The sequence below is a fragment of the Somniosus microcephalus genome, chromosome 10 (assembly GCF_052327205.1).
Source record: "Somniosus microcephalus isolate GS21.2 chromosome 10, FLI_Smic_1.0, whole genome shotgun sequence".
NCBI classification, from domain to species: domain Eukaryota; kingdom Metazoa; phylum Chordata; class Chondrichthyes; order Squaliformes; family Somniosidae; genus Somniosus; species Somniosus microcephalus.
Genome location: NC_140996.1, coordinates 233,345,149 through 233,371,642, shown reverse-complemented (window position 1 = coordinate 233,371,642; position 26,494 = coordinate 233,345,149). Strand labels below are relative to the sequence as shown.

The following is a 26,494-nucleotide window of genomic DNA, read 5'->3' as shown; positions in this document are numbered from 1 at the left end:
GGGGCAGTACTGAGGGAGCGCCGCACCGCCGGAGGGGCAGTACTGAGGGAGCGCCGCACCGCCGGAGGGGCAGTACTGAGGGAGCGCCGCAGTGTCAGAGGGGCAGTACTGAGGGAGCACCGCACCGCCGGAGGGGCAGTACTGAGGGAGCGCCGCACTAACAGAAACATAGAAGATAGGAGTAGGCCATTCGGCCCCTCCAGCCTGCTCCGCCATTCAATGAGATCATGGCTGATCATCCAATTTCAGTACCCTGTCCTGCCTTCTCCCCATATTCCTTGATCCCTTTAGCCTTAAGAAATATATCTAACTCCTTCTTGAATATATTTAATGAATTGGCCTCTACTGCCTTACTTGGTAGAGAATTCCACAGGTTTACCACTCTCTGGGTGAAGAAATTCCTTCTCATCTCTGTCCTAAATGGCTTACCCCTTATCCTTAGACTGTGACTCCTGGTTCTGGACTCCCCGACCGTCGGGAACATCCTTCCTGCATCTAGTCTGTCTAGTCCTGTTAGAATTTTATAAGTTTCAATGAGATCCCCTCTCATTCTTCTAAACTCTAGCGAGTACAAGCCTAATCGACCCAATCTCTCCTCGTACGTCATTCCTGCCATCCCGGGTATCAGCCTGGTGAATCTTCACTGCACTCCTTCCATGGCAAGAATATCCTACCTCAGATAAGGCGACCAAAACTGCACACAATACTCAAGGCGTGGTCTCACCAAGGCCCTGTACAACTGCAGCAAGACATCCTTGTCTCAGCACTATCGAAGGGGCAGTACTGAGGGAGCGCCGCACTGTCAGAGGGGCAGTACTGAGAAAGAAAGACAGACTTATATATTTATATAGCGCCTTTCACGACCACCGGACGTCTCAAAGCGCTTTACAGCCAATGAAGTACTTTTGGAGTGTAGTCACTGTTTGAATGTGGGAAACGTGGCAGCCAATTTGCACACAGCAAGCTCCAACAAACAGCAACATGATAATGACCACATAATCTGTTTGCTATGTTGATTGAGGAAGATATATTGGCCAGGACACCGAGGATAACTCCCCGGCTCTTCGAATTAGTGCCATGGGATCTTTTACGTCTCATCCGAAAGACGGCACCTCTGACAATGTAGCACTCCCTCAGCACTGCACTGGAGTGTCAGTCTAGCTTTATGTGCTCCAGTCCCTGGAGTGGGAATTGAACCCACAACCTCCCGACTCAGAAACGAGGGTGCTACCCACTGAACCACAGCCGGGAGCCGAGGGGGCGCCGGGCCGTCGGAGGGGCGGAGCCGAGGGGGCGCCGGGCCGTCGGAGGGGCGGAGCCGAGGGGGCGCCGGGCCGTCGGAGGGGCGGAGCCGAGGGGGCGCCGGGCCGTCGGAGGGGCGGAGCCGAGGGGGCGCCGGGCCGTCGGAGGGGCGGAGCCGAGGGGGCGCCGCGCCGTCGGAGGGGCGGAGCCGAGGGGGCGCCGCGCCGTCGGAGGGGCGGAGCCGAGGGGGCGCCGCGCCGTCGGAGGGGCGGAGCCGAGGGGGCGCCGCGCCGTCGGAGGGGCGGAGCCGAGGGGGCGCCGCGCCGTCGGAGGGGCGGAGCCGAGGGGGCGCCGCGCCGTCGGAGGGGCGGAGCCGAGGGGGCGCCGCGCCGTCGGAGGGGCGGAGCCGAGGGGGCGCCGCGCCGTCGGGGCGGAGCCGAGGGGGCGCCGCGCCGTCGGAGGGGCGGAGCCGAGGGGGCGCCGCGCCGTCGGAGGGGCGGAGCCGAGGGGGCGCCGCGCCGTCGGAGGGGCGGAGCCGAGGGGGCGCCGCGCCGTCGGAGGGGCGGAGCCGAGGGGGCGCCGCGCCGTCGGAGGGGCGGAGCCGAGGGGGCGCCGCGCCGTCGGAGGGGCGGAGCCGAGGGGGCGCCGCGCCGTCGGAGGGGCGGAGCCGAGGGGGCGCCGCGCCGTCGGAGGGGCGGAGCCGAGGGGGCGCCGCGCCGTCGGAGGGGCGGAGCCGAGGGGGCGCCGCGCCGTCGGAGGGGCGGAGCCGAGGGGGCGCCGCGCCGTCGGAGGGGCGGAGCCGAGGGGGCGCCGCGCTGTCGGAGGGGCGGTGCCGTTAAGCCGAGGCCCCTGCCTGCCCTCTCGGGTGAAAGTAAAAGATCCCACGGCCACTATTGGAAGAGCAGGAGAGTTCTCCAGGTATCGGGAACAAAATTCTTCTCTCGGCCACCACCAAAAACCAAGCGAGCCAGTCATTCAATTCATGGGATCTTCCTGTGCGCAAAATGGGCACTTCTTTTGGCCACTAGACAGTCTGTTCACTTCAGGCTCTGAGATAAACAGCTGCTCCTCACCTGTACTGCCGTGCTCGATCCATATACTCATGCTGCTCCATCCCCTGGGAATCTGCGGCCGACACATCGATTATATTACTGTGGAGGGAAGAAGGAACACATTAGCAAAACTGCTAAAACCCTGGAACTCCCTCCCTAACAGCACTGTGCGAGCACTTTCACCACACGGACTGCAACGGTTCAAGGTGGCGGCTCACCACCATATTCTCAAGGGCAATTAGGGATGGGCAATAAATGCCACCTCCCCTCATCTCACCCCATCAGCATATCCTTCTATCCCTTTCTTGCTCATGTGTTTATCCAGCTTCCCCTTAAATGCATGAACGCTATTCCCCTCAACCACTCCCTGTGGCAGCGAGTTCCACATTCTCACCACTCTCTGGGTAAAGAGGTTTCTCCTGAATTCCCCATTGGATTTATTAGTGGCTGTCTTATATTGATGGCCCCTAGTTCTAGTCTACCCCATCAAACTTCATAATCTTAAAGACCTCTATCAGGTCACCCCTCAGTCTTCTCTTTTCTAGAGAAGAGCCCCAGCCTGTTCAATCTTTCCTGATAATTATAACAAAACAGTCCTTCTAGATACCTGGGTTATCTGACAGAATTGTCACTCGTACATCAGGGCACTAGAGGCTGATGTTAAATGTATTTGGGAAGAGCAGAGAGAACTTCACTATCTAACCCGTGCTGTACCTGCCCTGGGAGTGTTTGATGGGACAGTGTAGAGGGAGCTTTCCTCTGTATCTAACCCGTGCTGTACCTGCCCTGGGAGTGTTTGACGGGACAATGTAGAGGGAGCTTTACTCTGTATCTAACCCGTGCTGTACCTGCCCTGGGAGTGTTTGATGGGACAGTGCAGATGGAGCTTTACTCTGTATCTAACCCCGTGCTGTACCTGCCCTGGGAGTGTTTGATGGGACACAGTGTAGAGGGAGCTTTACTCTGTATCGAACCCGTGCTGCACTGATCTCAATGCGGACACTAGGAATGAGAGGTACTGGACTTGAATTCTCCAAGCTTTTAAATTTCTATGAAGTATTGATGTCTGATTTAAATTGCAGGGGGTCTGTGGTGAAGAGTGGGATTTGCAGCACACAGAAATCACAGCGAGTGACTTCAGATTTTGTACCTTAGGTTGAAGAGGACATTTTCAGCCATGTACTGCCTCCAGTCACTCCGTGTCCAGCCCCATCACCCAAGGCTGATCCACCGCTCACTCCAAGGGACACAGAAGCTCATTTTGTGCAGGACACACCCTCCCCCTCAATACATCGGTGCAGTGGTACAAACACCCCTCGCCCCCGTCAACACAAATCCCCTCACCCAGGTGAACACAGGATATGTGGTGCATGCAGCGAGTGGGGAGGTCACTAAAGGAGCGATGCACAAGGCAGGGGTTGAAATTCACATGCAGCTTCAGGTCAGCAAAACAGCAGCTGAGCTCGTTAATAATTTCTGATGAACTGCACCGCCCCCCACAACCACCATAGTGAAGAGGCAGAGCCAATAGTACAGGACACGGCCGGGGGGGGGGGGGGGGGGGGGGGGAAGAGAAAGTGGAGGACAGCGGGCTGCCCCCCAAGCTGGGAATGTACAGATTTAAAAATCGGGGAAAGCGAGGTTGAGGTGTCCTGGGGAAGAACGGAGTAGCGATGAGACAGAGTTAAACAGGCCAACAGCCTGTATCAGCACAGGGACTATGGCCAAGGCCACCATCCAGTCAGGACTGAGATGAGGAGGAATTTCTTCACTCGGAGGGTGGTGAATCTCTGGAATTCGAACCCAGAGGGCTGTGGAGGCTCAGTCATTGAGTATATTCAAGACAGAGATCGATAGATTTTTGAATATTAAGGGAATCAAGGGATATGGGGAATAGTGCAGGAAAGTGGAGTTGAGGTCGATGATCAGCCATGATCTTATTGAATGGCGGAGCAGGTTCGAGGGGCCGAGTGCCCAACTCCTGCTCCTATTCCTAATGTTTTTATGTTCCCACAAACAGCAATGTGATAATGCCCAGATAATTTTTTATTTTTTAAAGTGATGTTGGATGAGGGATAAATATTGGCTTCAGGACACTGGGGATAATTCCCCTGCTCCTCTTCAAAATAGTGCCCTGGGATCTTTTAAATCCACCCGAGAGAGCAGACGGGCCTCGGTTTAACGTCTCATCTGAAAGAGGGCACCTCCGACAGTGCGGCACTCCCTCAGTACTGCCCCTCCGACAGTGCAGCGCTCCCTCAGTACTGCCCCTCCGACAGTGCGGCGCTCCCTCAGTACTGCCCCTCCGACAGTGCGGCGCTCCCTCAGTACTGCCCCTCCGACAGTGCAGCACTCCCTCAGTACTGCCCCTCCGACAGTGCGGCGCTCCCTCAATACTGCACTGGAGGGTCAGCCTGGATTTTGTGCTCAAGTCTCTGCAGTGGGACTTGAACCCACAATCTTCGGACTCCGAGGCGAGAGAGACTGAGCCATGGCCGACACTAAAAACCCAACTGGTTCACTCCAGTCCTTCGGGTACGGAACCTGCCGCCCTTACACAGTCTGGACCTACGCACGACCCGTCTCTGTTGTTGACACAATGCCCTCAGGGATGGGCAGTGGTTTACGAGCATCACGGTTAATCAGTGACCCCAGTTATGAACTGTGCTCCAGGGCCGTGACGGGAGCTTTTGCAAAGTGGAATTTCCCCCCAATGGCCGTGTCTCTACGCACAGCCCACGGGATGCGATACTGAGCCACACAGACACGTCCGATCCCTCACCTGTACCAAGCTAGCAGATCCCAGTGGGGAGAAAGGAGAAGGAAATATTTGCGGTCACAGAATCTTACAGCACATTTGGCCCATCGTGCCTGTGCCGGCTCTTTGAAAGAGCTCCCCAATTAGTCCCACTCCCCCCTGCTCTTTCCCCACAGCCGTGTGAATTTCCCCTTCCAGTATTTCTCCAATTCCCTTTTTGAAAGTTACTATTGAATCTGCTTCCACCGCCCTTTCAGGCAGCGCGTTCCAGATCACAACAACTCGCTGTGTAAAAAGAATTCTTATCTCGCCCTTCACTACCTCAGGACGTCCCAAAGTGCTTCCCAGCCAATGACACTGGGACATTAGCAATGCTCGCTGTAATTTTTTTTGGGTGCGCAGCCTCTTGAAAAGGGCCATTCCAAATACCGCGCATGAGCGGGTTTTTCCTATTTAAAAGCCAGTGAGCTGGCTGCGCGGTTTAAAGGGAACATTGGACATCGATACCAGTTCTGTGGCAGGGAGAACCTGTTCAAGTGCGGTGCAGGGGAGGATTTGATGCTTAATATTCCTGGGTACCAGGTATCCAGGAAACACAGGGAAGGAGAAAAAGGAGGGGTAGCAGTTTTGGTCAAGGAATATATCTGTGCTAGAAAGAGAATTTCCTTGGGGGGGGGGGGGGGTCAAAGACAGAATCTATTTGGTTTGAGTCGAGAAGCAATAAAGGAGCGATTACACTACTTGGTGTATTTTATAGGCCACCAAATAGTGGAACAGAGACAGAACAGCAGATTGCAAAGAAGTTAGTGAAACGATGGAGAGAGACGGTTAGCAATAAAGTAAGAAGTAGTAAGGTATTAGGTGGGATCAGACTAAGGTTACAGGATGGTCTAAGATGGGTTTACAGTGTTTGTATGTAAACGCACGAAGCACAGTAAACAAGGTAAGTGAGCTGTGGGCACAAATAGCCACCTGGGAATATGATGTTGTGGCAATAACTGAGACCCGGCTCAAAACAGGGCAGGATTGGGTATTAAATATTCCTGGTTATAAGGTGTTCGGGAAAGATAGGAGGTGGTGTGGCAGTATTGGTTAAGGAGAATGTTAGTGCGCTGGAGAGGGAAGATGTCCTGGAGGGGTCAAGGACAGAATCTATATGGTTAGAGTTAAGAAATAAGAGGTGCCATTACACTACTAGTGTATTCTATAGCCCACCAACTAGTGGGAAAAATACAGAGGAGCAAATTTGCAGAGATATTACAGAGAGGTGCAAGAACTAGAGTAGTGGGGGACTTCAACTATTACATAGGATATACGGCACAGAAACAGGCCATTCGGCCCAACCAGTCCGTGCCGGGGTTTATGCTCCACTCGAGCCTCCTCCCGTCTTTCCTCATCTAACTCTATCAGCGTAACCCTTGGTTCCCTTCTCCCTCATATGTTTATCCAGCCTCCCCTTAAATGCATCGATACTATTCGCCTCAACCACTCCCTGTGGTAGTGAGTTCCACATTCTCACCACTCTCTGGTAAAGAAGTTTCTCCTGAATTCCCTATCCTAATATAGACAGTGATAGTAATAGTGTAAAGGGCAGAGAAGGGGAAGAATTTCTGAAGTGTGTTCAGGAGAACTTTCTTGATCAGTATGTTTCCAGCTCAACGAGGAAGGAGGCATTGCTGGTTCTGGTTAATGAGGTAGGTCAAGTGGAGCAAGCATCAGTAGGTGAACATTTAGTTAACAGTGATCATAGTATCAAAGTTTAGATTAGCTATGGAAAAGGACAGGGAGCAATCTGGAGCAAAAATACTTAATTGGAGGAAGGCCAATTTCATTGGGATGAGCACAGATCTGGCCCAGGTAAACTGGAATCGAAGATTGGCGGACAAACTGTAATGGGACAATGGGCTGCCTTTAAAGAGGAAATAGTTCGGGTACAGTCGAGGTACATTGCCACTAGGGGGAAAGGCAGAGCAAATAAAGTCAGGGCTCCCTGGATGACGAGAGAGATAGAGAGTAAGATGAAGTAGAAAAAGAGCCCATATGACAGATGTCAGGTCAAGAATACATCCGAGAATCAGGCTAAATATAGAAAGTTCAGGAGAAGTAAAAAAGAAAATGAGAGGGTATGAGAATGGAATAGCAGCTAACATAAAAGGTAATCCAAAAGTCTTCTACAGGCATATAAATAGTAAATAGGTAGTAAGAGGAGGGGTGGGGCCGATTAGGGACAAAAAAGGAGACCTGCGCATGGAGGCAGAGGTACTAAACGAGTACTTGGCATCTGTCTTCACCAAGGAAGAGGATGCTGCCATAGACATAGCAAAGGAGGAGGTAGAGGAGATACTGGATGGGATAAAAATTGATAGAGGAGGTACTAGAAAGGCTGGCTGTACTTAAAAGTAGAGAAGTCGCCAGGGCCAGATGGGATGCATCCTAGGACACTGAAGGAAGAAATCACTGAGGTTCTGGCCATAATCTTCCAATCCTCCTTAGAAACAGGAGTGGTGCCAGAGGACTGGAGAACTGCAAATGTTACCCCCTTGTTCAAAGGTGTAAAGATAAACCCAGCAACTGCAGGCCAGTCAGTTTCCTCGATAGTGGAAACAATAGTCAGGGACAAAATTAACAGTCACTTGGACAAGTATGGATTAATTAAGGGAAGCCAGCATGGATCTGTTAAAGGCAAATCATGTTTAACTAACTTGATCAAGTTTTTTGATGAGGTAACAGAGGGTTGATGAGGGCAATGCAGTTGATGTGTTGTACATGGATTTCCAAAAGATGTTCAACAAAGTGCCACTTAATAGGCTTGCCAGCAAAGTTGAAGCCCATAGAATAAACGAGACAGTGGCAGCATGGATACAAAATTGGCTAAGTGACAGGAAACAGAGTAGTGGTGAACGGTTGTTTCTCGGACTGGAGGAAGGTACACAGTGGTGTTCCCCAGGGGTCGGTTCTAGGACCACTGCTTTTCTTGATATATTAATGACTTGGATGTGGGTGTGCAGGGCACAATTTCAAAATTTACTGATGACAAAACTTGGAGGTACAGTGAACAGTGAGGAGGAGAGTGATAGACTTCAGGAAGACAGACAGGCTGGTGGAATGGGCGGACGAAATTTAATGCAGAAAAACGCAAAGTGATCATTCTTTCTACCAAAATGTGAGAGGACATATAAACTAAATGGTACAATCCTAAAGGAGGTGCACGAACAGAGAGACCTGGGGGTATATGTGCACAAATCGTTGAAGGTGGCAGGGCAGGTTGAGAAAGCAGTTAAAGAAGCTTATGGGATCCTGGGCTTCAGAAATAGAGGTATAGAGTACAAAAGTGTGGAAATTATGATGAACCTGTATAAAACACTGGTTTGGCCCCAAGTGCAGTACTGTGTCCAATTCTGGGCACCGCACTTTAGGAAGGATGTGAAGGCCTTAGAAAGGGTGCAGGGAAGATTTACAAGAATGATTCCAGGGATGAGGGGCTTCAGTTACGTGGATAGACTGGAGAAGCTGGGGTTGTTCTCCTTGGAGCAGAGAAGGTTGAGAGGAGATCTGATAGAGGTGTTCAAAATCATGAGGGGTCTGGACAGAGTAGATAGAGAGAAACTCTTCCCATTGGCGGAAGGGTCAAGAACCAGAGGACACAGATTTAAGGTGATTGGCAAAAGAACCAAAGGCGACGAAAGGAAAAACTTTTTTTTACTCAGTGGTTAGGATCTGGAATGCACTGCCTGAAAGGGTGGTGGAGGCAGACTCAATCACGGCTTTCAAAAGGGAATTGGATAAGTACCTGAAGGAAAAAAATTTGCAGGGCTACGGGGAAAGGGCGGGGGAGTGGGACTAGCTGAAGGGCTCTTGCAGAGCGCCGGCACGGGCTCGACGGGCCGAATGGCCTCTTTCTGCGCTGTAACCATTCTATGATTCTAGTGATAATGGGAGACTGACTGCTCCAATATTGAATGGGGCAGTGAGTGTTAAGGGCAGAGAAGGGGTGGAATTTCTGAGGTGCGTTCACGAGAATTTTCTTGATCAGTACGTTTCCTGCCCAATGAGGAAGGAGGCATTGCTGGATCGAGTCGTGGGGAATGAAGTCGGTCAAGTGGAGATTGTCACGGTTGGGGAGCACCTCAGGAATAGCGATCATAGTATCATAAGGTTTAGATTAGTTATGGAGAAGGACAAGGAGCAATCTAGAATAAAAATACTTAACTGGAGGACTAATTTCAGCAAATTGAGGAGGATGTGGCCTGGGTAAATTGGAGTCAAAGACTGGCAGGCAAAAATGTAATGGAGCAATGGGCAGCCTTTAAAGAGATGGTTCGGGTACAGTCTCGGTACATTCCCACAAGGGGGAAAGGGAGGGCAACCAAAGCCAGAGCCCCCTGGAGGACGAAGGAGTTAGAGAGTAGGGGGCATAGGACTGGTGTCAGCCTGATAATACAAGGGAGAATCAGGCTGATTATAAAAAGTACATTGGAGAAGTGAAGAAAGAAATAAGAGGGGCAGAGACACAGAGAATAGATTGGCAGCCAACATAAAAGGGAATCCAAGGGCCTTCTATAAACATATTAACGCTTGGAGCGGTCAGAGAAGCGGTGGGGCCGATAAGGGACCAAAATGGAGATCTTGGTGGAGCGAGAAGTATGCTTCATGGTTGATGTATGGAATGAGTACTTGGCATCGCTGTTTACCAAGGAAGAGGACTTTGCCAAAGCCATGGTAAACTAGGAGCTTGCTGGGATACTGGATAAGATAAAAATAGATAAAAGGAGGTACTAGAAAGACTGGCAATATTTAAACTGGATAAGTCACCCGGTCCAGATGGGATGCATCCTAGGATGTGGAGGGAAGCAAGGGCAGAAATCGCAGGGCCATAATCTTCCAACCCCCCTTAGATACAGGGGCAACGTTACACCCCTGTTCAGAAAAAGGGGGAGAAGGCTGAACCTGGCAATCACAGGCCAGTCAGTTTAATGTCCGTGGTGGGGAAGCTTTTTAGAAACAATAATCCAGGAGAAAATTAACAGGCACTTGGACAAGCATGGACTGATAATGGAGGGTCAGCGTGGATTTGTTTGACTGACTTGATGCGAGTTTTTTTGAGAAGGTAAGGGAGAGCATGGATGACAGCAGTGCCGCTGATGTTGTGTATATGGACTTTCAAAAGGCGTCTGATAAAGTAGCACATATTAGGCTTGAGAGCAAAATTGAAGCCCATGGGATAAAAGGGCCAGTAGCAGCATGGATAAAGTTGGCGACGGGACAGAACACAGTTGTGCTGGTGGCTGTTTTCAGGCACTGGAGGGAGGCACCCAGTGGAGTCCCCCAGGGTTCAGCACTAGGACCAGTGCGGTTTTTGAAATACATTAATAACTTGGACTTGGGTGCAGAGCATAATTACAATATTTGTAGATGACACAAAACTTGGAAGTATAGTGAACAGTGAGGAGGAGAGTGATAGACTTCAAGCGGACAGAGACAGGCCGGTGGAATGGGCGGACACGTGGCAGATTAAATTCAACACAGAAAAGTGTGAGGTGATACATTTTGGTAGCAAGAATGAGGAGAGACCATACACACACTAAATGGTACAATTCTAAAGGAGGTGCAGGGAGACACCGACCTGGGGGTGTTTTGCACAAATCTTTGAAGGTGGCAGGACAGGTTAACAAAGCAGTTAATAAAGCACACGGGATCCTGGGCTTTATCAATAGAGGCAGAGAGTACAAAAGCCAGGAGGTTATGCTGAACCTTTATAAATCACTAGTTCGACCCCAGCTGGAGTATTGTGTCCAATTCTGGGCACCGCACTTTAGGAAGGACGTGAAGGCTTTGGAGAGGGTGCAGAGGAGATTTACTGGAATGGTTCCAGGGATCAGGGATTACCATCACGTGGAGAGACTGGAGAAGCTGGGTTGTTGTCCTTGGAGCAGAGCAGGCTAAGAGGAGATTTGATAGAGGTGTTTAAAATCTCAGATAATGAAGCAGTCCGTGCCCGCGTGCAGCAAGACCTGGACAACATTCAGACTTGGGTTAAGTGGCAAATAACATCCATGCCACACAAGTGCCAGGCAATGACTATTCCTAACAAGAGAGTCTAACCACCGCCCCATGACATTCAATGGCATTACCATCGTCGAATCCCCCACCATCAACATCCTGAGGGTCACCATTAACCAGAAACTTAACTGGACCAGCCACATAAATACTGTGGCAACAAGAGCAGGTCAGAGGCTGGATATTCTGCAGCAAGTGTCTCACCTCCTGACTCCCCAAAGCCTTTCCACCATCTACAAGTAAGGAGTGTGATAGAATACTCTCCACTTGCCTGGATGAGTGCAGCTCCAACAACACTCAAGAAGCTTAACACCATCCAAGACAAAGCAACCCGCTTGATTGGCACCCCATCCATCACCTTAAACATTCACTCCCTCCACCACCGGCGCACCGTGGCTGCAGTGTGTACCATCTACAAGATGCACTGCAGCAACTCGCCAAGGCTTTTTCGGCAGCACCTCCCAAACCCGCGACCTCTTCCACCTAGAAGGACAAGGGCAGCAGGCGCATGGGAACACCATCATCTCCAAGTTCCCCTCCAAGTCACACACCATCCTGACTTGGAAATATATCGGCCGCTCCTTCATCGTCGCTGGGTCAAAATCCTGGAACTCCCTCCCTAACAGCACTGTGGGAGTACCTTCACCACACGGACTGCAGCGGTTCAAGAAGGCGGCTCACCACCACCTTCGAAGGCAACAAATGCTGGCCTTGCCAATGACGCCCACATCCCAGGAACGAATAAAAAAGCGTAAATAAAACGAAACGGTTTCCAGTGGCTGAAGGGTCGATAGCAAGGCGGCACAGATTTAAGGCGATTGGCAAAAAAAAAATCAGAATCGACAGGAGGAAAATCTCTACGCAGCAAGGGGTTACGATCGGGAATGCACTGCCCGATAGGGTGGTGGATATAGATTCAATAGTCGTCTTCAAAAAGGGAATTATATAAATACTTAAAGGGAAAAAAATTGCATCAATCTGGGGAAAGAGCAGGAGAGTGGGACTAACTGGAATGCTCTTCGAAAGACCCGGCACAGACTCAACAGGCCGAATGGCCTCCTTCTGTTCTGTGCTGTGCTGTTCTACTATGCCATGAAGTGCTTGTGTAGTGTAGTCACTGCTGTAATGTAGGAAACATTTGCGGGGCAATGGAGAAGAGAGCGTTGGGGGAAGAGTGGGACAAATTGGATAGCAATTTCAAAGAGGCATAATGGGCAGAATGGCCTCCTTCTGCGCTGTATCATTCTGTGCCGAGTTACCAATAAAGTGAATTTCTACCCCTGCCCAAACTCAGCAGTCCAGTGGCTCGCTCTCTAACTACTTCCAAAGCACCAGATGCAGTTGTGTTGGCTGAAACAGGGAACTGTGTGCAAGAAATAGCAGAGCAGTCAGTACATCAGGCCAGCACCGGTCACAGGCACAGACACATTTAATACCAGGGCCAGGTATCCGTTAACAACATGCCATGGGGGGGGGGGGGGGGGGGAGGGGGGGTGGAATGGAGGGAGCAGGAGCAACTTGCTGACAGCTCCCTAGGCCAAATGGATTTTTCACACATCTGCTCCTAGGACCAATCAATGCCAACAGCTGTTCGACCGGGTGTAGGAGGCAACATCGCTAAATGGGTTCCTGCCCTCGACACACACACACACTGTCCAGTACACTCCTGTGCCCCGGCGATACTCACTGTGCTGTCTTTGTGAGGATGGTGTTGAGGAGAGCTTGCTCATCCGGGAAGCGTGATGAAGGAATACTGGAGTAGGTGGGGTCCGTCCCGCCTGACGATTTGTTGGACGGGTTGCTGACCGGGATTAGCAGCGGCTTCCCTTCCTCACGATCCTGGAGATGGGGCAAGAAAAAAAAACAAAACCCGAGTGAGGGACAGTTTACACAGATGCACTGACCTCACACAGCCATTAACGCTCTCCATCAGTCAGTGTTACAAAAGTATCCCAACACCACAAACTTCCATTAAGAAGTCTCCCAGACTCCACATGCCCCTAATTTTCTCTCCTATCTAAAGCCATTGACTAATGCATCCCAACAACCCCCCACCTCACCCACACGATCATTCTTCGAGGCAAAAAGGGTTAAATTAAGACGACCAGTTGCACAGACTAGGTTTGTATTCCCTCGAGTATAGAAGATTAAAGGGGTGATCTGATCAAGGTGCTGATTAAAGGAGTTGATAGAGAGAAACTATTTCCTCTGGAGGGAGCCCAGAACAAGGGGGCAGAACCTTACGAGCCAGGCTGTTCAGGGGGTGATTTCAGGAAGCACTTCTTCACACAAAGGGTTGTGGAAATCTGGAACACTCTCTTGCAAATGTTGGGGGTTGCACAAGGACATTAAGGGTCAGTGGTGCAAAGGCAGGTGATGCGCCATCAATTACTCAAAAGACTGAAGTTGAGCGAGTAACAATCAGGCTTTTATTAACTAAAGAATGAAGGTCTTGTCTCGAGTGGTCGACCCGTCCAGAATACTAAGGGACTGGGAGGTAGTCACTTATATACCTGGAATAGTGGGAGGAGTCAGCCGAGGCATGTCCAGACCTGTACCTAGTGGAATACACATACAGACACAGACAGGTATGACAGTGGTTTACCACATTCACCCCTTGTTTAAAAATGAGTCCGGCGGGGTGAAGTGTATTTAAAAGTTCGTGTATTGGAGTCTCTCCGGAGGTCTTGTCTGCCGCTGTGATCGACGTGGCGACGGCAGGGGTGGTGGAGCTTCCGGCGTCGCGTCCCGTGTAGGCTGGGGCCCTGGAGTGTAGTCCTCATGGGTGACGGTCCAAGGCGAGCCGGCTGCTGGGGTTGGATATCGGGTCGTGGGGGGGGGGGGGGGTGGTAATGGGTAGTGGGTTACAGCGGTCCCCGAGGGTGCGAGGTCTCGTATGGAGACTGTGTCCTCCCGCCCGTCCGGGTACGCAATGTAAGCGTACTGGGGGTTGGCGTGGAGGAGGTCGACCCTCTCGACCAGGGGGTCCGTTTTATTGGCCCTCACGTGTCTTCTCAGTAGTACCGGCCCTGGGGACGTCAGCCATGGCGGTAACGATGTCCCCGATGTGGACTTCCTTGGGAAGACAAACATTTTCTCGTGAGGGGTGGCATTGGTGGCAGTGCAGAGAAGTGACCGAATCGAGTGGAGCGCATCGGGGAGCACCTCCTGCCAGCGGGAGGTCGGAAGGCCCCTAGACTTTAAGGCTAGTAGGGCAGCCTTCCAAACAGTTGCATTCTCTCTTTCCACCTGTCCGTTCCCCCGGGGGTTGTAACTGGTGGTCCTGCTTGTGGCAATACCCCTAGCGAGCAGGTACTGGCGGAGTTCGTCGCTCATAAACGATGAGCCCCGGTCGCTATGGATATAGCTGGGGAAACCGAACAGGGTGAAGAGGCTGTTCAGACATTTAATGACCGTGGCACTGGTCATGTCCGGGCAGGGGAAAGCGAACGGGAACCGGGAGTACTCGTCAATGATGTTGAGGAAGTACACATTGCGGTCGGAGGAGGGGAGAGGCCCTTTAAAATCGACGCTCAGGCGTTCGAAAGGGCGAGTGGCTTTTATCAGGTGGGCTCTGTCTGGTCTATAAAAGTGCGGTTTGCACTCAGCGCAGACTTGGCAGTTCTTGGTCATGGTCCTGACCTCCTCAATGGAGTAAGGCAGGTTGCGGGCCTTGATGAAGTGGAAGAACCTGGTGACCCCCGGGTGGCAGAGGTCATTGTGGAGGGCCCTCAGCCTATCGATCTGCGCGCTGGCGCAGGTGCCACGCGATAGGGCATCTGGGGGTTCATTGAGCTTCCCAGGCCGGTACAAGATCTCGTAATTGTAGGTGGAAAGTTCGATTCTCCACCTCAAGATCTTGTCATTTTTGATTTTGCCCCTCTGCTTGTTGTTGAACATAAAAGCAACTGAACGCTGGTCAGTGAGCAGGGTAAATCGTTTTCCGGCCAGGTAGTGCCTCCAATGACGCACAGCCTCCACGATAGCCTGGGCCTCCTTCTCGACCGCGGAGTGTCTGGTCTCCGGGCCCTGGAGGGTTCGTGAGAAGAATGCCACAGGTCTCCCCGCCTGATTAAGGGTGGCGGCCAGAGCGAAGTCGGACGCATCGCTTTCCACCTGGAAGGGGATGGATTCGTCCACTGCGTGCATGGTGGCTTTGGCAATGTCTTCCTTGATACGGTGGAAGGCTAAGCGGGCCTCTGCCGTCACGGGAAAAGAGGTGGACTTGATCAGCGGACGGGCTTTGTCTGCATAGTAGGGGACCCACTGAGCGTAGTAGGAAAAAAACCCTAGGCACCTCTTCAGAGCTTTTAGGCAGTGGGAGTTCCATAAGGGGACGCATCCGGTCCGGGTCGGGACCGATGACCCCGTGTTCTACAACACAGCCAAGGATGGCGAGGCAGTCTGTGCGGAATATGCACTTCTCCTTGTTATATGTCAGGTTCAGGAGTTGGGCGGTGCGGAGGAATTTCTCGAGGTTTGCGTCATGGTCCTGCAAGTCATGGCCGCAGATGGTCACATTATCTAGGTAAGGGAAAGTGGCCTGCAGCTCGTTTTGATCGACCATCCGGTCCATCTCCCTTTGGAAGACGGAGACCCCGTTGGTAACGCCGAAGGGAACCCTAAGGAAGTGATAGAGGCGGCCGTTTGCCTCAAAAGCAGTATACTGGCGGTCTTCAGGGCTGATGGGGAGCTGGTGGTACGCTGATTTCAGGTCAATGGTTGAAAAGACGCGGTACTGCGCGATCTGGTTGACCATGTCAGCTATGCGGGGGAGTGGGTAGGCGTCCAGCAGGGTGTAGCGGTTTATTGTTTGGCTGTAGTCGATGACCAGGCGTTGTTTCTCGCCGGTCTTAACGACTACAACCTGGGCTCGCCAGGGGCTGGAGCTGCCCTCAATAATCCCCTCCTTCAGGAGCCGTTCCACTTCGGTTTTGATGAAAACCCTGTCCCCGGCACTGTATCGCCTGCTCTTTGTGGCGATGGGCTTACAGTCAGGGGTGAGGTTAGCAAACAGTGGGGGGGGTGGGACTCTGAGTGTGGAGAGGTTGCATCTAGTGCGCGGCGGGCAATTTGGAGGCTGCTGGCTGCGGACTGTGAGTGGGGGGAGGGGGCCACCGTACGCCATCGTAACGCTTTTGAGGTGGCACTGGAAATCCAACCCCAGTAGAACGGCAGCGCAGAGGTCGGGCAGGACCAGGAGTTTAAAATTATTGAACACAGTCCCGTCTACTACTAGTGTCACCACGCAGTAGCCGCCAATGTCCGCTGACTGGGACTCGGAGGCCATAGAAATCCGCTGGTGCGCAGGCAGGACTGGGAGAGAGCAACGCCGCACCGTGTCGGGGTGGATGAAGCTCTCTGTGCTCCCGGAGTCAAAAAGGCAGTTTATTGCATGGCCGTTTACCTTAACGTCCATTTTGGACCGAGCTAACTGGTGCGGTCTCGTTTGGTCCAGCGTCACAGAGGCCAGCGTAGGGGTCGGTGTGTCGCTGCGAGTATCAGATGGGTGGGGGTTGGCGGTCTGCTGCGTCCCGGCTGGTGTCCAAGATGGCGGCGCCCATGATTCCCATGTGGCTGGAGTCGTCCAAGATGGCTGCTGCTGCGGTGGTTCGCACATGGCTGGGGAGGCCCAAGATGGCGGCTCGCACGGCCCACACGCGGCGCTGCTGGCGTTCGGGGTGGCTTTGGCCTTGCAGACGCTGGCGTAGTGTCCCTTTTTCCCGCAGCCCGAGCAGGTTGCATTCTTCGCCGGGCAGCGCGCTCTGGGGTGTTTGGCCTGGCCACAGAAGTAGCATTTCTGGCCTTGGGATACTGCTGTCTGGCTTTGGGACACTGCTGCGGTAGTTGGGCCGTTGTTGGGCTGTGGCTGGGGTGGCACGGTGCTATGGGGCTGTCCTACCGTGTCCCAGGTTGTCGTTCCCCGCGGCGTCCACGGTGCAGAGGAGTAGGCATCCATGCCCCGGAAGGCTGCGTCCAGCGTTAGTGCGATGTCGGAGGCTTTGTCGAGGGTGAGGTCACTCTGCTCCAGCAGTCGCTGTCGGGTGTAGTTGGACCTGTGGCCCGCTACGAAGGCATCCCGGATCAGTTCCTCCGTGTACTTAGCGGGCGTTACCGCCTTACACCCACAGGCCCGGCCAAGCACGGACAGTGCTTGGAGGTATTCCTCAGTCGATTCCCCAGGTTGTTGCTTGCGACTCCCCAGAAGGTGCCGAGCGTATACTTCGTTCACAGGGCGCGTGTACTGGGTCTTGAGGAGCTGGAGGGCGGCTGTGTACGAGGTTGCATCCCGGATGACTGAGTACACTCGGTGGTTCACCTTGGAGATCAGGACAGACAGTTTGTCCGCATCCGTTTCGACCGCAGTGGAGGCAGTCAGGAATGTCTCGAAGCACGTAAGCCAGTGAGCAAACTTGGTGGAAGCGTCCGCTTCCCGACTGTCCAGGTCCAGGCATGCTGGTGTGAGGATCTTCTCCATTATAAAAAATTTAGTTAATAAAATTGATGCGCCATCAATTACTCAAAAGACTGAAGTTGAGCGAGTAACAATCAGGCTTTTATTAACTAAAGAATGAAGGTCTTGTCTCGAGTGGTCGACCCGTCCAGAATACTAAGGGACTGGGAGGTAGTCACTTATATACCTGGAATAGTGGGAGGAGTCAGCCGAGGCATGTCCAGACCTGTACCTAGTGGAATACACATACAGACAGACAGGTATGACAGTGGTTTACCACAGCAGGTAAATGGAGTGGAGATATAGATCGGCCATGATCTAGATGAATGATGGAGCAGGCTCGAGGGGCAGAATGGCCGACTCCTGTTCCCGTGTTGAGTGAAGTCTTGCAAGTGTCGGCACTTGGATCGCACTAGGTGACTGGACAGCAGAACCAAACTTGAGCTTCTCAACTTCACTAAGGACACTAAAATGAGAGGGGAGGAGAACCGAATAGAGGCTGCACATGAGATATAGATAAATCACTCATACAATTGAACACACTTAACACCCAATACATGTAAAGTATGCAGGTAATAAATACAAGAATTTGCATTTATATAGCACCTTTCATAACCTCAGTGGGTGGCACTCTTGCCTGAGTCAGAAGGTTGTGGGTTCAAGTCCCACTCCAGAGACTTGAGCACAAAACCCGGGCTGACACGCCCATGCAGTGCCAAGAGAGCGCTGCACTGTCGATGGTCCCACCTTTCGGATGAGACATTAAACCCTGTCCTCTCGGGTGGACGTGAAAGATCCCACTGCATCATTTCGAAGAAGAGCAGGGGAGTTCTCCCCGGTGTCCTGTCCTGGGGGCAATATTTATCCCTTAAACAACATCACAAACAATTTATCTAGTCATTACCACATTGCTGTTTGTGGGAGCTTACTGTGCGCAAATTGGCTGCCGTGTTTCCTACATTACAACAGTGACTCCCGAGGTATGGAAAGTGGTCCACGTTGTCCAAGGCCTTGTCGTGGATTTTGATAATCAGGGGGGCAGGTTGGTAGAGGACCTTTGTCTCACAGATGTTTAGTGTAAGGCCTATGCTCTCGTATGCTTTGGTGAAGGTGTTGACGATGGTTTACATAGAAACATAGACGATAGGAGCAGGAGTAGGCCATTTGGCCCCTCGAGCCTGCTCCGCCATTCAATGAGTTCATGGCTGATCATCCAAATTCAGTACCCTGTCCCTGCCTTCTCCCCATATCCCTTGATCCCTTTAGCCTTAAGAAATATATCCAACTCCTTCTTGAATATACTTAATAAATTGGCCTCCACTGCCTTCTGTGGTAGAGAAATCCACAGGTTCACCACTCTCTGGGTGAAGAAATTCCTCATCTCAGTCCTAAATGGCTTACCCTTTATCCTTAGAATATGACCCCTAGCTCTGGACTCCCCGGCCATCGGGAACATCCTTCCTGCATCTAGTCTGTCCAGGCCTGACAGAATTTTATAGGTTTCGATGAGATCCCCTCTCAATCTTCTAAACTCCAGTGAGTACAAGCCCAATCGACCCAATCTCTCCTCGTACGTCATTCCTGCCATCCCAGGTATTAGCCTGGTGAATCTTCACTGCACTCCTTCCATGGCAAGAACGTCCTTCCTCAGATAAGGCGACCAAAACTGCACACAATACTCAAGGTACGGTCTCACCAAGGCCCTGTACAACTGCAGCAAGACATCCTTGTTCCTGTACTCGAACCCTCTTGCTACGAAGGACAACATACCATTTGCCTTCTTAACCGCCTGCTGCACCTGCATGCTTACCTTCAGCGACTGGTGCACAAGAACACCCAGGTCTCTTTGCACTTCCCCTTCTCCCAATCTATTGCCATTCAAATAATAATCTGCCTTCCTGTTTTTGCCACCAAAGTGGATAACCTCACATTTATCCACATTATAGTGCATTTGCCATGTTTCTGCCCAATCACCCAACCTGTCCAAATCGTACTGGAGTTTCCCGACATCCTCCTCACAGCATACCCTCCCACCTAGCTTTGTGTCGTCTGCAAATTTGGAGATACTACATCCAATTCCCTCATCCAGATCATTAATATATAGTGAACAGCTGGTGTCCTAGGACCGATCCTTGCGGTACCCCACTAGTCACTGCCTGCCACTCGGAAAACGACCCGTTTATTCCAACTCTTTGCTTTCTGTCCGCCAACCAGTTCTCTATCCAAGTCAATACCTTGCCCCCAATCCCATGTGCCTTAATTTTACAAGTTAATCTCTTGAGTTCGACCTCCGAGTGAGCGCAGACGCAAGTGTCGTCTGCATACTGTAATTCGACAACAAAGGACGGGACGACCTTGGATCTGGACCGGAGGCGACGGAGGTTGAACAGTTTCCTGTTTGTTCTGTAAATTAGCTCCACTCCAGCGGGGAAGCATCCGGGAAGGTGCCGAACACCTCGAGTCTCTTCGCCAGGAGCAAGCGGAAGGAGCGCAAGTCAACCCAAGCACCCCACCCGCCCGCCCCTTCAACCACCGTCTGCCCCACCTGTGACAGAGACTGCAGGTCCCGCATTGGACTCAGCAGTCACCTGAGAACTCATTTTTAAATGTGGAAGCAAGTCATCCTCGGTTCCGACAGACTGCCTAAGAAGATGACAACAGTGACTACAAAAAGTACTTCATTGGCTGTAAAGCACTTTGGACATCCGGAGGTCGTGAAAGGCGCTATAGAATAAAGTCTTTCTTTAATTTTACCAAAAAAGAGTAATTTCACTTGTTTTGGAGCCAGCGGATTGGTACTTTAAGAAATGAGGACTCATTGTTCTAAAGAACCAACAGATCAGGAATGAGATCAGCTTCTGTACACAGCAGCTCTAGGAAGAGACAATGAGGTTGTTCAGCACGCGATCAGCTACCTGAGCCTCAGCCCGTTTATCCAGGTTACTCGCTAACATTACACAGGCACTATTTACCCATCAAAGAGAGAACAGTTCGGTATCAGCGAGCACAAGATAACTACGGCCGAGTAAGGCCATTCAGCCCATCCTATCCAGAATTACCGACAGCCCCATTCTCCCCAAATTGCAGCATCCAATTGTGACAGTTTTCAACTCCCTTACTGTATCCTGGAATTTTCTCTAGAAAAAAGACTGAGGGGTGACCTGTAAAGAGGCATTTTAAGATTATGAAGGGGTTTGATAGGGTCGATGTAGTGAAGAGGTTTCCACTTGTGGGGGAGACCAGAACTCAGGGCCATCAATACAAGATAGTCACTAATAAATCCAATCGGGAATTCAGGAGAAACTTCTTTACCCAGAGAGTGGTGAGAATGTGGAACTCGCTGCCACAGGGAGTGGTTGAGGCGAATAGTATCGATGTATTTAAGGAAAAGCTAGATAAACAAGAGGGAGGAAAGAAATGGAAGGGTATGCTGATGGGGCGAGATGAAGAGGGATGGGAGGAGGTTCGTGTGGAGCATAACCACCAGCATGGACCAGTTGGGCCGAAGGGCCTGTTTCTGTGTTGTAAATTCTATATAATTCAAAGTGTTGACCACTATATCCACAAATGGCCTTTAACGCGTTTGAACCAGTGTCCTCTTATCCCACTCTACCAATTTAACATAATATTCTGAATTAACTTTTTCTATACCCTTAAGAACATAAGAATTAGGAGCAGGAGTCGGCCATTCGGCCCCTCGAGCCTGCTCCGCCATTCAATAAGATCATGGCAGATCGAGCAGACGGTCGTCACTCTGCTTTTGTGTTTCATAACAGACCGTCTGCTCTATATAAAAAAAACCTTCCCGCAAGTGTCAAACTCAACCCCGCAGCAAAATCTGGCAGACAACACAGACTTAACACAGCAAAACCACACTCGCACTGTGAGCAATGCCACAGGAACGGGCGGGGGGGGGGGGGAAACTAGCAATTTAATTACAGTCTCCTGGGAACCATCAATGTTCCAACTCCGCCGGCAACTCAGGGTCACCCACCCTCCCTCCCCCGGGGGGTGGAGGGGGTCACCCACCCTCCCTCCCTCCCTCCCCCGGGGGGTGGAGGGGGTCACCCACCCACCCTCCCTCCCTCCCCCGGGGGGTGGAGGGGGTCACCCACCCTCCCTCCCTCCCTCCCCCGGGGGGTGGAGGGGGTCACCCACCCACCCTCCCTCCCTCCCCCGGGGGGTGGAGGGGGTCACCCACCCTCCCTCCCTCGGGGGGTGGAGGGGGTCACCCACCCACCCTCCCTCCCTCCCCCGGGGGGTGGAGGGGGTCACCCACCCTCCCTCCCTCCCTCCCTCCCCCGGGGGGTGGAGGGGGTCACCCACCCACCCTCCCTCCCTCCCCCGGGGGGTGGAGGGGGTCACCCACCCTCCCTCCCTCCCCCGGGGGGTGGAGGGGGTCACCCACCCTCCCTCCCTCCCCCGGGGGGTGGAGGGGGTCACCCACCCTCCCTCCCTCCCCCGGGGGGTGGAGGGAGTCACCCACCCTCCCTCCCTCCCCCGGGGGGTGGAGGGGGTCACCCACCCTCCCTCCCTCCCTCCCTCCCCCGGGGGGTGGAGGGAGTCACCCACCCTCCCTCCCCCGGGGGGTGGGGGAGTCACCCACCCTCCCCCGGGGGTGGAGGAGTAACCCACCCTCCCCCGGGGGTGGAGGAGTCACCCACCCTCCCCCGGGGGTGGAGGAGTCACCCACCCTCCCCCGGGGAGTCACCCACCCTCGCCCAGGGGTCAGGAGGTCACCCACCCTCCCCCGGGGTCAGGAGTCGGGGATCACCCACCCTCCCCCGGGGTCAGGAGTCGGGGGGTCACCCACCCTCCCCCGGGGGTCAGGAGTCGGGGGGTCACCCACCCTCCCCCGGGGGTCAGGAGTCGGGGGGTCACCCACCCTCCCCCGGGGGTCAGGAGTCGGGGGGTCACCCACCCTCCCCGGGGGGTCAGGAGTCGGGGGTCACCCACCCTCCCCGGGGGTCAGGAGTCAGGGGTCACCCACCCTCCCCCGGGGGGTCACCCACCCTCCCCAGGGGTCAGGAGTCACCCACCCTCCCCAGGGGTCAGGAGTCACCCACCCTCCCCAGGGGTCAGGAGTCACCCACCCTCCCCAGGGGTCAGGAGTCACCCACCCTCCCCAGGGGTCAGGAGTCAGGGTCACCCACCCTCCCCAGGGGTCAGGGTCACCCACCCTCCCCCGGGGTCAGGAGTCAGGGTCACCCACCCTCCCCCGGGGTCAGGAGTCAGGGTCACCCACCCTCCCCCGGGGGTCAGGAGTCGGGGGTCACCCACCCTCCCCGGGGGTCACCCACCCTCTCCCGGGGTCAGGGGTCACCCACCCTCATACGGGCCATTTTAACCCCAGTGGGGGGTAAACATCGCTATTTATATTTAAGGCGGAATTTTAAACATATTCTTCGCATTAATTGAAGGAGAGGCGGAGCCCGGAGCCTCGCCGTCACCGCCGGCCCAGGCCTGAGCGCTGAGCCCGGCTCCCCCTCAACCCCGGGGCCGGGCCGGGCCGGGCCGCGCTCACCTGCTCACTGCTGTCACCCTCGCTGCTGTAACAACAGCCCATGGCGGCTGCTCGGGCTCGGGGCTCGGGGCCTGCTATTTACAGCATCACCTGACCCGCCCTAGCAACCGCCGCCTCACTTCCGGCCCCGCCCCGCGCGTGACCTCACTTCTGGCCCCGCCCCCGCGCCTGTCCATCACCGACCGCGCCTGCGCAAACCCACCAGCTCCCAGTCAGCTGACGCGGGCCCGGAAACCGGCCAATCACCGCCCGCTGAGGCCGCGCAGGGCGGCGCCAGGCTCACGTGATGGGGACCTGACTCAATGGGCGGGGTCACAGGGTCAGAGGTCAGATTGATTTTTTGGGCTAAGGCCAATTACACCGGATCTCAGCCCAGAAACAGGCCATTCGGCCCAACCAGTCCATACTGGCGTTTATGCTCCACTTGAGCCTCCTCTAACATATTCTTGTCCAGCCTCCCCTTAAATCTATACTATTCGCCTCAACCACTCCCTGTGGCAGCGAGTTCCACATTCTCACCACTCTGGGTAAAGAAGTTTCTTCTGAATTCCCCATTGGATTTCTTGGTGACTATCTTATATTGACGGCCTCTAGTTATGCTCTTCCCCACAAGTGGAAACACTCTCTCTGTATCCACTCTATCAAAACCTTTCATGATTTTAAAGACCTCTATTAGGTCACCCCTCAGCCTTTTTTCAAGAGAAAAGAGACCCGGCCTGTTCATCCTTTCCTGATAGGTACACCCTCGCATTTCTGGTATCATCCTTGTAAATCTTCTTCGCACCCTCTCCAGTGCCTCTATATCCTTTTTGTAATATGGTGACCAGAACTGTTCACAGTACTCCAAGTGTGGTTTAACCAAGGTTCAATACAGGTTTAACATAACTTCCCTACTTTTCAATTCTATCCCTCTAGAAATAAACCCTAGTGCTTGGTTTGCTTTTTATGGCCTTTTTAACCTATGTCGATACTTGTAGTGATTTGTATTTTTTTTATTTGTTCATGGATGTGGGTGTCGCTGGCATGGCCAGCATTTATTGCCCATCCCTAGTTGACCTTGAGAAGGTGGTGGTGAGCCGCCTTGAACCATTGCAGTCCGAGTGGTTAAGGTACTCCCACAGTGTTAGGAAGGGAGTTCCAGGATTTTGACCCAGCGACGATGAAGGAACGGCCGATATATTTCCAAGTCAGGATGGTGTGTGACTTGGAGGGGAACTTGGAGGTGGTGGTGTTCCCATGCGCCTGCTGCCCTTGTCCTTCTAGGTGGTAGAGGTCACGGGTTTGGGAGGTGCTGCTGAAGAAGCCTTGGCAAGTTGCTGCAGTGCATCTTGTAGATGGTCCACACTGCAGTCACGGTGCGCCGGTGGTGGAGGGAGTGAACGTTTAATGTGGTGGATGGGGTGCCAATCAATTTGTATTCCGAGATCCCGTTGCTCCTCTACCCCATTTAGATTCTTATTTTCCAAGTAATAAGTGACCTCCCTATTTTTCTTTCCAAAATGTAATACCTCACATTTACCTGCGTTGAAATTCATTTGCCAATTATATGCCCATTCTGCAAGTTTATTAATGTCTTCTTGTAATTTGTTGCAGTCATCCTCAGTATTGACTATCCCCCGCTAATTTGGTGTCGGCCACAAATTTAGAAATTGTGTTTTTGATTCCAAAGTCTAATTCGTTAATATAAATTGTGAACAACAGTGGTCCCAGCAGTGATCCTTGTGGAACACCACTAACAACCTTCTACCACTATGAATAGCTCCCCATTACCCCTACTCTCTGCTTTCTGTCTTGAAACCAGCTAGCAATCCATTCTGCTACTTGTCCCCTGACCCTGCATTCCCTGACTTTATTCATTAGTCTATTATGTGGTACCTTATCGAAGGCCTTTTGAAAATCTAGATAAATTCCATCTACTGCATTACACTTGTCTACTCTCTCTGTTACCTCTTCAAAAAATTCTATTAGGTTGGTGTAAGACATGTGGGAATCGCCCCTCACCCCGTCCAACAGTTTCCAAGGTTCAGACCCGTCGAACAGACAACACAAAAACCCAATGAATCTGTGAAAAGCTTCTTTTACTTAAAAATCAGCAAGAGATTACAGGTAAGCATCCGACAGTTATGTAGCGTATAACAATTCCTGACTATACCTTAGCATACACAAAGCTATCCCTTTACTTTAAGCGCAAGTGATAATAAGCAAAACACCACATACGTACTAACACCAATGATTGGTCAATATGGCGATGGCTGTGCACAAATTGGCTGCCGACATTATAACAGTGACTCCACTTCAAAAGTACTTCATTGGCTGTAAAGCGCCTTGAGATGTTCGGTGGTCGTGAAAGACACTATATAAATGCAAGTCGTCTTCTTCTGGACATATGATTTCTGACAACTGACCAGGTTGTCCGGCTGCAGCCCCGAGTGTCTTGAAACAGCACCTTTTATACCCCAAAATTTGGCGACCCTCCTACTGCGTTCGTGTCCCTAATTATATGGCATAATGGTCATTAGTTGTTTCTCAGACCCTCTTATCACTAGTCCGGTTACATTTCATAGTCTGAAGATGTTGCTGGGTTTTTTCGCAACAGCTTCACCGTTCAATAGCTAATAGCTTCTTCTCCACAAAACTTTCTGAAGGTCTGTTTCCCTGATCTGTTGAAAGACAGTTGGCAGCCTTTAACATTTTTTTCTAGCAGAAAATCACTGTTCCTGTCCAAGGTCTCCTTTATCTGTCAACGGTTTTCGTACAAAAGTTCTCACAGGAACCTCTCAATCTCTCAAAGCATGCTGGTATTTGGTCAACTTTTTAAGTTTGGTCAGGTTTCAGCAAAATTTACAGCAAAGGACTTAGCCAGCTAGCTCTCCATTCTGCTACTTGTCCCCTGACTCCGCATTCCCTGACCTTATTCATTAGTCTATTATGTGGTACCTTAATCAAAGGCCTTTTGAAAATCTAGATAAATTACATCTACTGCATTACCCTTGTCTACTCTCTCTGTTACCTCTTCAAAAAATTCAATTAGGTTGGTCAAGCAAGATTTTCCCTTTTGAAATCCATGCTGACTGTTTATATTTTTGGTTTCTAAATGTTCTTCCATTTTTCCTTTAGTAGGGATTCCATTATTTTTCCACCACCGATGTTAAGCTGACTGGTCTATAGTTCCCTGAACATGTTCTATCTCCCTTCTTAAATATAGCTATCCGCCAGTCCTCTGGCATGAAACCTTTTTCTAACAAATTACTAAATATGTGTAATAATGCCTCAGCTATCTCTTCCCTAGATTCTTTGAAAATGCGCGATGTAATCTGTCCAGACCAGGGGTTTCATCCTCTTTGAGTTTCATTAGTTTATTTAATATATCACCTCGTTTTATTTTGAGAACCAGAGGACACAGATTT

The 26,494-nt window shown here is 52.1% G+C and overlaps 1 protein-coding gene across 2 annotated transcripts in view; it reads right to left on the bottom strand.

The window, feature by feature from the left end:
- lamtor1 (late endosomal/lysosomal adaptor, MAPK and MTOR activator 1) overlaps positions 1 to 23,217 on the bottom strand; it is a 29,006-nt gene extending 5,789 nt beyond the window's left edge. Inside the window, exons 1-3 of one of the 2 annotated variants that reach the window (XM_085999783.1) lie at positions 23,088 to 23,217; positions 12,797 to 12,948; positions 2,316 to 2,393 (exon numbers count right to left, since the gene is read on the bottom strand). In XM_085999783.1, coding sequence (XP_085855909.1) covers positions 2,316 to 2,393; positions 12,797 to 12,948; positions 23,088 to 23,129 — 272 coding nt within the window. In that variant the 5' untranslated portion in view covers positions 23,130 to 23,217. Of the gene's footprint in view, positions 1 to 2,315; positions 2,394 to 12,796; positions 12,949 to 16,516; positions 17,824 to 23,087 lie in introns of those variants that run through there. The other variant, XM_085999782.1, reaches the window with a different exon arrangement.
- Between the last annotated feature and the right edge of the window lie 3,277 nt (positions 23,218 to 26,494).